This window comes from Corvus kubaryi, unplaced genomic scaffold (genome assembly GCF_017639235.1).
Source record: "Corvus kubaryi isolate FWS band 111438036 unplaced genomic scaffold, C.kubaryi_AGA036_p1.0 37189, whole genome shotgun sequence".
NCBI classification, from domain to species: Eukaryota; Metazoa; Chordata; class Aves; order Passeriformes; family Corvidae; genus Corvus; species Corvus kubaryi.
The window spans coordinates 453755-465880 of record NW_024581054.1 but is presented as its reverse complement, the minus strand read 5'-3'; the positions used below and the strand labels follow the sequence as shown (position 1 = coordinate 465880).

Here is a 12126-nt window from a genome sequence, read left to right as displayed (position 1 = left end):
GCGATTTGGGGCAAAACCAGGCTATTTAAGGTAATGCTGAGATTCTTGTAAAGAGAGTGGAAATCCCTTGCGTGGGGGTTAAAGTGTGGGTGTCCCCCCCGTGCACCCTGTGGTGCCCCCCACCCTGTTGGACCTGGGAAAACGCATTTCTATTCGGATTGAAGCAAGCAACAGCTTGGAGGGGGGAGGTATATGACAAAAACTACCTCTTTTTGCTGCAGAAAAGGGGTGCTCCCACTGGAGAGGGGTGGGGAGCACCCATAGGTGCTACTATGCCCCCAATATGGAGGATAGGGGTGTTAAAAATACTTCCCGGGCCCAATTTCCCCCAAATTAAGGATGCTGGGGGTCGATCCCAGCGCCTCTCGGGGGCGTTTTGGGGGAGCTTGGGCTCAGTTTGGATTCTCTGATGGCTTGTACAGCACTGAGCCAGCACATACCTTGTGAAAGGAGAACAGAAAGGGATTAATTTTTGGTCTTTCTCCTTCTGTTTCAGGCTGGGGTAGGCGGGGTGGGGGATCACTGAGGGGAAAAAAATTGCATTTCCTCAGGAAATGGAGTGAAAGCTGGGGTTCCAGGAATTTGGTGTTGCAGAGCCATGGGGGCTTCATGGGTCCCCCCCACCACGTGAGCGGGGATTTGTGCCCGGAGCTGCCAATTTCAGCCATGTGCGAAGTACTAAAATAGGTGGAAAAAAGTGAAAGGGGTTGGAAAAAAATAGGATCTAAACAGAGATTTTCCCCATGATAAAATCTTGCAGTTGAGGCTCTTTCGCCACACGGTTCTCAGGCTCCAGGCGGGCGCCCAGGGGAGATTTTGGGGCTGCAAACAGAGATTTTGGTACAACCAAGGAGGGAAACCACATCTTTGTTTTAACCCTTTCTATTCCCCAGGTGGGTTTGTGGTTAATTAAACTGAGGCTGGGATTTGGGATCCGGGGAGGGGATGGGATCCAGGGAGAGGATGAGATTTGTTATTAAGTGTGCAAAGGGAGATTTGGGAATGCTGCTATTGGAAACCAGGCTGAGAACCGGTGCTTTCATTCTCCCAGGGGAAACTGAGGCACGGCTGTGTGGGGTTTTGATCAACTCATCCCTTTGGGATTGATGGCAGCGGGATGGGGACATCCAGATGGGTGTAAACCCCCTCCCTGCGCTGATTGCGGGTGTAGGGTTGTGAGTGGTGCTGCTCGGGCCATCGGTGGCAGGGTCAGGGTGGATTTTGGGGTGCTCAGCCCCTCGGTGGGGAGTTGAGGGTTGTTTGCTCCGTCGGGAGACAATCCGGCTGGATAGCAGGGCAGTGCCAGCGGGAAGGAAACGGCGGCGGTGGCACGATAAGGGCCGGCTGCCAACCCGTGAGGTTTTCCTTGTTTTTCTGCCGGGGATGAGATAAGAGCCGGGCACAGGCACAAGATAATGCCCGGGAGACACGGCGCCGGGAGGGAGCCCGTCCACAGCTGAAATTCTTGGCGCTGTCGCCTTTGGGTGCTCGCAGGGACGTCTCCGGGTGTTTCACGGTGCGCAGGGTTCACAGATGGGGCGTGGAGCGCGAGCGAGGCGGTAGTGTCACGGTGAAAAGCCATTTTCTCTGCTGCCAGCCTTTCCCAGGTGCCTGGCACTCCGGGGTTCCCTGGCACAGGGGGGTCCCTCTCCCCGCTGTAGGGCGGAGGTGGATCCGGCTTTATTCCAGGCTGAAGGGGAGGTTGCACAACCCGGCCCCGAGGGAAAGTGAGGCGGGTTCGGGCTTTGCTCAGCTCTTGGCTCCGGCCCTCTTTGCTTTCCATAACCTTCCTCAGGCGTTTGTGTAGTGCTTTACTACCTCAGAGCCATTCGGGATTTTGCTCCCCGGAGGAGAAGGTGGCTTTAGAAAGTGTGTAAATCTTCCTTGTCCTTCATCCTCTTCCTCAACCCCGGGTCGCTGAGCACGTCTGTTGCCGATTTCCCTGTGCAGATGTCGACCTACAAGCGGGCAACACTGGACGACGAAGACCCCCTGGACTCACTTGGTGACGGTGATGGATACCCCAATGGCTTCCAGGTATAGCTTCATGTGTCTTTTAGGGAGGAAAAAGGGCATTTTGTGTGCTGGCAAGCAGCAAAGGGGGTGCAGAAGGGTTTTCCACCTGGGACTAGTGTCTGGAGGGTAAAGTCCAGTGTGGGCAGAGCAGTTGGCTCCTGCCACTGCTGCCCTTTGTTCCCCTCCTGGCACGGGGAGCCAGCAGGGCCATATCCTGCCTCCACTGTTTCAACACTCCACCTCCCAGTTTTTCTGCTGCCCAAACCCCTTCCCAGCATGGTTGGGGTGAGCAATTACTGCAGCACTGGGAATTTTGTCCGCACACAGAAGGGGATTAATTTCTCCCCAAGCAGTGGGAAAGCAGCTTAAAGACGGCCGAGGGTGGCAAGACAAAACCCCATGGCTGCCAGTGTCCGGTCTCACCGGGAAAGGTTCAGGTCTGGAGAGATGCTCTCTGTCCTGGCCCCAATCCCAGCTCCATCAGTCTCTAGAATGGTGGTTTCTGCCCCAAATGTGTTTTTGCTTTTCCCGGCGGGGCTGTCTCCACTTGCCGTCACATCGAGATGTTTCCTGGGGATGTTTTTCGGCTGAGTGGGAGTATCCTGTTAAGGCACTTCCCGATGCAGCCTCCACCCTGTCCCAGTGCTGGCAGTGGGGACGGGGACAGCCATGGGGTTATGCTGTGCTTGAGGAGGGGTTCAGGGTGGCACGGGACAGTAGGTGAGCCCTCCGAAACGCTCATCCCGCTCCCTTTCCTGCCATTGTGCCGCCCTTCCTGCCCGGTTTCTGGAAGGCAACTGCTGCCTTTCCCAGCCCGATCCATGACGGATCCCTTGCCGGGGCTAATTCGTGCTGTGGGCTGTAGGAAGCAAAATGGGGGCTGCATCAGTGAGCTTTTCTGCCAGCGGGGAGACGACGCTGCTCTTCCCACAGGTGAACTTCCGCAGCTCACGGAGCAGCTGGGGCTGCTGGGCTGAGCGGACGCGTGCCGAGAAGCAGCTGGTGGTGCTGGTGGGGGTGCTAGCGGTGCTGCTCGTGGCCTGTCTGCTGGGACTCGTCTTCCAGTACAGAGCCAGTAAGTCCTTTGGCCATTTTTTGGGGGCCAAAACTCCCCCAGCAAAGAAAGGATCCTGGGCTCAGCCTCTGCATGCAAACACTGAAGCAGAGCAGCTTATCTGAGCAACTGGTGGGGGTGGTTTGCTCAAGCTTTGAGCAAACAACTGCGCAGGGATCCTGCCCCCTTTACCAGGGGAGTTGCTGGGGAGTTCCCGGAGTGGGATATTTGGTGCAAGGGTGAGATGCTTACCTGCACCCCTCCCCCCAGGACAGGATTCTTGGGTATCAAACAGGATGTTCAGTGTGGGGTGGGATCTTTGGGCTCAAGATGGGATGGTTACCTGCACCCCTTAACCCCTGGGCAGGATGCTCAGGTGCAGGATAAGGTGTTCCTCTGATCCTTTGTCCTGTTGCTTGATGCTTGAGCACAGGATGGACCGTCTTCCTGCATCCTTCACCCCAGGGTGGATGACTGGGCACTGGGCAGGATCCTTGGGCCTAAGATGAGATGCTTGCCCTGGGATGGGATGATTTGGCCAGATGCTCAGACATAGGTCAGGATGCTAGTCCATATTGCTTGCCCTAGGGCAGGGTGTTAAGGCACCAGGTGGGATGCTCAGGCACCAAGTGGGGTATTTGCCCGCATCCTTCAGTGCGGGGCAGGATGCTCTGTGGTGCTGCTCATCCTGCTGCAGCAGAGGAGCTGAACCTGTCCCTGCCTCCCCCAGGGCCGCCTGCCATGTGCCTGTCGGAAGCCTGCATCTCCGTCACCAGCTCCATCCTCAGCTCACTGGACCGCGCCGTGAATCCCTGCGAGGACTTCTTCAGCTACGCCTGTGGGGGCTGGATTAAGGCCAACCCCCTCCCCGATGGTCACTCGCGCTGGGGCACCTTCAACAACCTCTGGGAGCACAACCAGGCCATCATGAAGCACCTGCTGGGTGAGTGCGTGGGAGCGGTGGGACCCGGCATTGCTCAGGGGCCCTGTTAGGTCCAGGGGATGCCAAAAACATATGCACGTGAGGTTGGGATTGAACTCCAGCGTCAAACCAGTCTGTGACACAAATGCTGTGAGGACATTGAGAAACAGGTCCTGGCTGTGTTTGCTCTCCTAGATGGTCCTGAGATTTTTGACTGTGGTGTTGCTAGTCTTTGGTGCCAAGTAGAGAAAAGAGTCCTGGCCTCTGCCCTGTAAACCCCATGGTGGCATTCCCAGGAGCTCTGAAATTCAGGATTTGCACTTCAGGCTGCATCCAGAGGCTGCAGTGCCCCAGTATCACCCGAAGGATATGCATTTTTCCTGTTCCTATAGCTTCCAGCCTTTGTGAGCAGCCTTTTGGGGGGCTGGCTGCCAATATGGCCATTTTTTGGGGGGCCAAAACTCCCCCAGCAAAGGGAGGATCCTGGGCTCAGCCTGTGCGTGCGAACACCGAAGCAGAGCGGCTTATCCGAGCAACTGGCGGGGACGGTTTGCTCAAGCTTTGAGCAAACAACTGGCTCCTTATCAGCACTTTCCACTGCGCCAGGGCTGATTATCTGGAAAGAGAAGGTTTGGGAAAAGTGTTGTCTTTTGAGAGAAAGGGGGTGGCGCGGGAACAGCTTCGTCCCTGGCTTTTCCCGCAGAAATCTGGCGCTGGTTTTACCGGGAGAAGAGACTGGGCGGCCAGCCAAGTGGTCGCGTTCGGCATTTCCTTGAATTCCTTGGAGCTGAGGGACCTTTAGTTAATAAAACCACACAGCTGGGAAGCCAAAGGTGCAAGCTGTGTCATCAGGAAAATAAATAAAAAAACCCCAAAAACCCTCTGGGGAAGCAGAATTTTAGTTGGGGACATGAAAGGAAGGTTTTGGAGGCAGAGGAGAAAAATGGGTTTATTGTTCCTTTTTGCAGGAATAAATAATACAGGGCTGGGGGCACCAGCTCAGAGGCAAGGGCAGCACCCAGGGCTGGATGATGCTAGGAATTCCAGAGCTGCTGGAAAAATGCTTTTTGTTTTTTCTTTCTTTCTTTATCTTTTGTCCCCAAAGAGTTGGGGCAGTCACTGTGGGTGGGAAATGAGACGGGGGGGCAGGAGGCCAGGAAGGGCTGGGGCCAATGGGATGCTCTTGGGAGCATGGTGGGGACTATTGGGACAATCCTTGGCACCTTTTTGGAGCCTAGCCTTGCACAAATGGGGCTGAATCCTTCTGGCTCCCAGGGGCCCATCCCAGGGGCCCCCTGTGATTCTCCCTGGGTCCCTCCCACAGAAAACACCACGGCCAATGTGTCAAGCGAGGCAGAGCGCAAAGCACAGCGCTATTACCAAGCCTGCATGAATGAGAGCAAGATCGAGGAGCTGCGTGCTACCCCACTCACAGAGCTCATCCAAAAGGTTTGTCCCAGTCCTTGTGGAAAAGCCATCTTCCCTCTGCAAAATGGGGGGAAAAGCTCAGTCGTGGGCAGTCCCAGCACCCTCCAGACTCCATTCTTGGTGCTTCCTGTTTAAGAGCGTCCCCCAGGTCAGGCAGGCAGAGGCAGGGATTTATAATCCTATATTGGGACTTCTTAGCCCTCTTGCAAGATGTTTCCCCCCAGGATGGATATTGAGGGGATATTGAAGTGATTCCAGGTGGCTGTTTCTTACCCAAAAGTTGGTTGCTGTCTGTCCCCAGCTGGGTGGCTGGAACATCACCGGTACCTGGGCCAGCGACAACTTCAACGAGACGCTGCGGGAAGTGACAGCACATTATCGCACCTCGCCCTTCTTTTCTGTCTACGTCAGTGCCGACTCCAAGAACTCCAACAGCAACGTCATCCAGGTGGATCAGTCGGGGCTGGGCCTGCCGTCGCGGGATTACTACCTGAACAAGACGGAGAATGAGAAGGTGAAGGTGTCGGGGGAAACGTGGGTTGGCTGGGGGGATGCTGTGGGTGGGTGGCACCTGCCATGCTGATGCCACCTGTCTGACCACACAGGTGCTCGCTGGGTACCTGAACTACATGGTGCAGCTGGGGATGTTCCTGGGAGGCACCGATGAGGAGTCAACACGGCGGCAGATGCAGCAGATCTTGGACTTTGAGACAGCCTTGGCCAACATCACCATCCCACAGGAGAAGCACAGGGATGAGGAGGTCATCTATCATAAAATGACAGCAGGAGACCTAAAGGTAGGGATGGAGCTGGTGAGCTTCCTCATTCTGCTGTGGTTTGGGAAGCGGGGTGGACTGTGGAGGTGACGCAGCTCCTCGGGGAATCCTGACGCCAGCTGACGCAGCCTGGGAAGCTCTTGTGCAGTAGCTTGGCCCATGTCCTCCTTGGGGAAATCCCACCCTGACCCTTCCTCCCAGCCTCCAGACCACCCCTGGGGCTGGCAGCTGTCCTACTGCAGCACTTATGTCCTCCTGGCACTGCTACCCGTGGACATCAGCCAGGTCACCTCCTGGTGTCCCCAGAGGAGCTCTAATGACTTGTGTCAACATTTCTGACACTCACCCCATTTTCTTTTCCTTTGTGTGAGGAAATTGTTTACTCCCCTCCAACCTTTTGAGGATGCTGCTTTTACAGGAACTGGCCTCTGCAAAATCAGCTGAATCCATCACATGGGGACTGATGCAGCCGATTCCAGCTCAAGAAGCAGCTGCCACCCCCTGCAATGGTTTTTGGGTCCATAGCAGCACTGTGGCTTTTTCAGGAGCTGGCACCGGCTGTGGACTGGATGCCCTTCCTCTCCACGGTCTTCTACCCTGTGGAGCTCAATGAGTCAGAGCCCGTTGTGGTCTATGCCAAGGAGTACCTGGAGCAGGTTTCTGACCTCATCCTGCACACGGATAAGTGGTAAGGACCCCCAGCCTGTACAGAGACGCAGGTGCCCAGGGTGGGCAGGAATGTGCTGCTGCCTACTCATTGCCTCTCACCATAGTCTCCTCAACAACTACATGATCTGGAACCTGGTGCGGAAAACCAGCCCGCTCCTTGACCAGCGCTTCCGGGATGCCGAGGAAAAATTCATGGAAGTGATGTATGGGACAAAGAAGGTGAGGGCAGAGTCCCCAGGGCCCTCAAGTGATGGCTTTTTATGTCAAGGCCCTGTCATGTGGCATCCAAACAATAGAGATGTGGGGTAGCTTTTGGGGTGGCGGGGGGATGGAAGGGCCAAGTGGAGCAAGGGGTGGGAATGTGGAGGGCTTTGTTCAATGCCACCACTGATGACCACCTCTTGTCCCATGCAGAGCTGCCTCCCACGCTGGAAGTTTTGCATCAGTGACACGGACAACAACCTGGGCTTCGCCCTGGGGGCCATGTTTGTCAAGGCCACCTTTGCTGAGGACAGCAAGCAGGTGGTACGTCCCCAAGGCAGCAGCATGCAAGTCCCGGTGCTGGGAAAGCCCCACCAGTGGTGGAACCATCAGGGCAGACAATGTTTCTCTGTCCATCTTGTGTTTGCTGTGCATGTCCGTGTGCCGGGTTTTTCACTATGTGTTGTCTTGGCCGCCCAGCCTCTTCCTCCCTGTGGTGTGAAGGTCCTTGACCTCTCTGGGACAGGAAGCCAGCTCTCTGGACTGACACTGTGCTGCCTTGTTTTGTCTAGGCAGAGGAAATGATCGCGGAGATTAAAACTGCCTTCGAGGAAAGCCTGGAGACCCTGCAGTGGATGGATGAAGAGACGAGGAGATCAGCCAAAGAGAAGGTGAGGCACTGGTGGCTGCACTGGGGAGATGATGAGGGTGGAGGATGGTGGAACCAGGTGAGCCTGTCCTTCCATCTCTGGCACCAAAAACACTCTGGTCCTTGTCACCCTCCAGGCAGATGCCATCTACAACATGATCGGCTACCCCAAGTTCATCATGGACCCCAAGGAGCTGGATAAAGTCTTTAATGACGTGAGTTGTCAGATATGTCCCCTGGGTCTTCTACAGGACGTACAGGATGTGCCCATATCACCATGGCCTGAGGGCAGCCTTGAACCCCAGGTTTCCTCCAGAAGTCTCACTGATGTCCTTGGCCCTTCTCTAGGGCCTTCCCAGAGAGCTGTGGGCCAGTCCTGGGGTGGCTGGGGCTCTTGGGATTCCTGCCTGGGAAAAGGAGGAGCTGTTTTCCGTAAGGGTGATTCATTGTCCCCCAGAGACTCCACAGATGTTGGAGGAGGAGAAACAGGAGAAGTCATAACTCTGCTGGCTCTGGAGGCTCAAATGTGACTGTAGAGGGAGGAGTGGGGCTGAGCAATCACTGCACACCACTCAAGCCTTGTTCCTTTGCAGTACGAGGCCGTGCCTGACCTCTACTTTGAGAACGTCATGCAGTTTTACAACTTCTCAGCCAGGGTCACGGCTGACCAGCTCCGGAAACCGCCAAACCGGGACCAGTAAGTCCTCTGCTCCACTTCCCTGTTGTATTCAGTGGGGAGTGTCAGCATATCTGGAGCACTGGGATTTGGTCTCCACCAGCCTGTGCTGGTTTTGGGGAGATAAATTTAGGGCAACAGCTTTGCAACAGAAGTGGATGTTGTTGGAGCAAACACTGGTGATGGTTTGTGTTGCCATGTTGGCCATGTTTGTGTTCCTGCAGGTGGAGCATGACACCTCCAACAGTCAACGCGTATTACTCTCCCACCAAGAATGAGATTGTCTTCCCTGCTGGCATCCTCCAGGCTCCCTTTTACACCCGTGCATCCCCAAAGTAAGAGCCACAGGAAAACAGTGAGGGCAGGATTCCCAGCTTTCCTCCTGTACCCAAATCTGAGGCTAAGTTTCATGGCTGTGAGGAGCAGAGGCTGCTTTCTTAACCTCTTCATTACCCTCCTGCAGGTCCCTGAATTTTGGTGGGATTGGTGTGGTGGTGGGCCACGAGTTGACACACGCCTTTGATGACCAAGGTATGGGCAGGGCCAGGTGGGTGGGCAGCTGGAGAGGTGGCCAGTATGAGATGAAAAATCCACTGTGTTTTTGCAGGCCGGGAATATGACAAAGATGGCAACCTGCGTCCCTGGTGGAAGAACTCCTCGGTGGAGGCCTTCAAGCGTCAGACAGCATGCATGGTGGAGCAGTACAGCAACTACACTGTCAACGGCGAGGCGGTCAATGGCAAGCACACCCTCGGGGAGAACATCGCTGACAATGGGGGCCTCAAGGCTGCCTACCGGGTAGGACCATGGGGCTGGGGAGATTCCAAGGGGGACATGGCGTGGTGGGATTTGCGTTGTCTCTTGATCCGCCTGTGCTCCCTGGTCTTCAGGCATATCAAAACTGGCTGAAAAAGAATGGGAATGAAGAAACACTCCCAACTCTCGGTCTCACCAACTACCAGCTCTTCTTCGTTGGCTTCGCACAGGTAGGTCACGTGGTGACCTTGGGAGGGTGGGCACACAGGTTTTTGTGGGTGGAGCATGCCCAGATGGGGTTGGGAGGGTGTGATCGCAAAACTCAGTCCTCTGGAGATGATGTAGTGGATGGAGAATGGGATTGGGGTGATGCTGGTTACAAAGCAAGACAAAGCTGAAGCTCAAGCTGCCTTGGCTCCCATCACGCAGGCAGAGGGGTTGGATTCAGCACTGAGCCAGCCCCATGGTGGTGGGTGTCAGTACTCAGGCCCCTCGCGCTCCATTTGCAGGTGTGGTGTTCGGTTCGCACACCCGAGAGCTCACACGAGGGGCTCATCACTGATCCCCACAGCCCCTCGCGTTTCCGCGTCATCGGCACAGTCTCCAACTCCCGGGAGTTCGCGGAGCACTTCAGCTGCCCCCCGGGCTCCTCCATGAACCCCCTCAAGAAGTGTGAAGTCTGGTGATGGGCGAGTGCCCAAGGGAACCAGCGGCTGGTTGCTTCATCCTCTGCCAACAGCTGGGCTTCCCCAGTCCTTTGAGGCTCAAACCACTTCTCCGTGCCACAGAGAGCCCAACTCTTCAGCCAGAGCGGTGTCTGCATCCCCGGCATTGTCCGAGGTTCAATCCACTGTGAAAACTCCTTATCCCTCTGCTTGTTGGTGAAATGACTTCAGTTTGGGGGTGTCTTCTTTCCCACCATGCCTGGGCCACATGTCAAGGCACACGTGTCCGTGGGCGCTGCCCGTATTTACACACACAGCGCTCAGCCTGACCCACCGCCTGGCAAAACCCCTCTGTTACGGAGGTGATAAAGGGAACCCCCAACAGTGGAAGGTTTGTCTGCGTGTCTGAATACACCCAGTGTACCACCTTGTCTCCAAAGATGCGCACATGAGGGTGGAAAGTATTTTTAGATATATTTTTGGGGGAGGGAAATATATATTTTTTTTTTCATGTGTCGTGGAATACACTGGAAATTTTCAGGGAAAATGCATTTAAAAGCCTTTTTTTAGTACAAGATTAGTATATTTATTAATTTTTTTTACTTAGTGCAGCTGTAGGTGCAGTACCCTGTGGTGACAGTCCCTTGGCCAGGGAAGCTGGCTAGGGCCATGGATATAACTTTCCAGTCTTGGATCCTGTGTTTCTCTGGGAGAGACTATCCTCAGAGGATGCTGATGGGGAAAATTAGGGACAGTGGGCCTGGAGACAGGGCTGGAGGATGCTGCAAGTCACCGAGACTGTGCTGGGATGCTGCAGCTCCTGGGATTAGCTTTAATTTCAGAGTGTAAAGGGAAAAATTGACGCAACCAAAGATGTAACCAAGGTGGTGATGGGGTGGATGAAGCATCCTGTTCTACCTCCTGTCCCCTCTGAAGCCAGGCCAGCCAGGATTTCCTGGCCCAAAAGCTTCCCAGACAAGTGCAGGCGGTTCCTGCCGCTGCTTCTCTCACGCCAAGCCTGCCCTCTGCCCGGGAAACTGCAAGCCCCAAAAGCACCATGTGGCCCCAAAACTCTGTCCCTCCACAGCTGGTTTGAGAAGTGATCAGGATTGGGCTGAGAGACTTTTTTAAGAGATGTTTTTAATACTTGTTTTGAGGGGAAAGCACTGACAGGAGCTCAGGTGCTGCGTGTTGTCACTCTAGACAACGCAGAGACCTAGAGGGATTTTTAATATTTATATGTAAAGGGAGGGATGGAAGGGGCTGGATTTTTGTAACTATTTTTTCACCCTATGCGTGGGGCTTATTGTAATTGAAATAATAAATACTTTTTACTGGATTTGGAGCTGATCACAACTCATACTTTCTTATAGCAGGAGAGTCTGCATCCCTTTATTTATGCTTTTCTCCCTGTGCGCACCACTGAACCCGTCCCATGCTGACAAAACTGAGCCAAGCAGCCTTTTTCCAGCCTGCGCTTGGTGACTGCTGCCTCCCTTGGAGGCTAGATCCAGGGCATTTTGCCCAAAAACCCACTCTCACGGCGGGTGGCTCTTTGCTTTCCACCTCTATGGCATGGCCCCACGCGGCTCCCCAGCAGGGAGGTCTTTCCTGGATGCTTTTCCTTCCTCCCAGGTGAGTTTTTGGCTGGCTGGGCTGTGCTGGGATCCAGCGGTACAGGCCCCGCGCAGGTTTCTCTCCAAACTCCCATATTTATGGCCTGGTGATGCTGGTGGGTTGCTGCCAGCTCTGTAACACAGGCCAACGTTCTCTCCGAGCAGATGCTCCATGGCTTCATCAGCCTTGCCCAAAAAATGCAAGGCAGGATCTGGGCTGCAGGCTCCTTGCAAGCCTCACCCCAGCACCTGGCAGAGCTGATGGCCATAAAACAAGCCAAGTGCTGGGTACTCCTTTGCTATTTAGCCTTGGAATTGTTAATCGGGACTGGATTTGGGGAAAAACTAGGAGGCTGCAGCCCACTGGTAACAAACTTTTGGGAATACAGAGTGTTTCTGCTGCTGCCATGGGCAGGACTGAGCCAGCAGTGAGCCGAGGACAGGGGTGTTGCGTAAATAAGACATTAAAATACCTCTCTGACTGTTTTTACCGTGTTTTCTCACCCACGTGGAATTGAAATGTAGTAATAGCACTCACTTTCTGCTTGCACGACTCGGTGTGAGGCCCTCGGTTTCCTGCAGCGCTGGGGAGCGGCCGTGGCCGTTGTTTTCCCTGAGATCTGCCTGGAAATGGCGCAAACCCGCAGAGGGCGGTGGAGCCGAGAAAATCGCTGCCTGCACACTCCAGTGCCGGGCTG

The 12126-nt window shown here is 54.9% G+C and overlaps 1 protein-coding gene across 4 annotated transcripts in view; it reads left to right on the top strand.

The window, feature by feature from the left end:
* The window catches only part of ECE1 (endothelin converting enzyme 1), a 12236-nt gene extending 1085 nt beyond the window's left edge, over positions 1–11151 (top strand). For 2 of the 4 annotated variants that reach the window (XM_042022181.1, XM_042022180.1), the window contains exons 2-18: positions 1951–2037; positions 2950–3091; positions 3801–4013; positions 5317–5441; positions 5722–5934; positions 6026–6217; positions 6742–6884; positions 6970–7084; positions 7280–7390; positions 7639–7737; positions 7853–7930; positions 8309–8412; positions 8616–8726; positions 8855–8922; positions 8999–9189; positions 9282–9377; positions 9657–11151. In XM_042022181.1, the coding sequence (XP_041878115.1) occupies positions 1951–2037; positions 2950–3091; positions 3801–4013; positions 5317–5441; positions 5722–5934; positions 6026–6217; positions 6742–6884; positions 6970–7084; positions 7280–7390; positions 7639–7737; positions 7853–7930; positions 8309–8412; positions 8616–8726; positions 8855–8922; positions 8999–9189; positions 9282–9377; positions 9657–9833 (2265 nt within the window). In that variant the 3' untranslated portion in view covers positions 9834–11151. Of the gene's footprint in view, positions 1–791; positions 894–1850; positions 1870–1950; positions 2038–2949; positions 3092–3800; positions 4014–5316; positions 5442–5721; positions 5935–6025; positions 6218–6741; positions 6885–6969; positions 7085–7279; positions 7391–7638; positions 7738–7852; positions 7931–8308; positions 8413–8615; positions 8727–8854; positions 8923–8998; positions 9190–9281; positions 9378–9656 lie in introns of those variants that run through there. The other 2 variants (XM_042022183.1, XM_042022184.1) reach the window with 2 other exon arrangements.
* Positions 11152–12126: the final 975 nt, after the last annotated feature.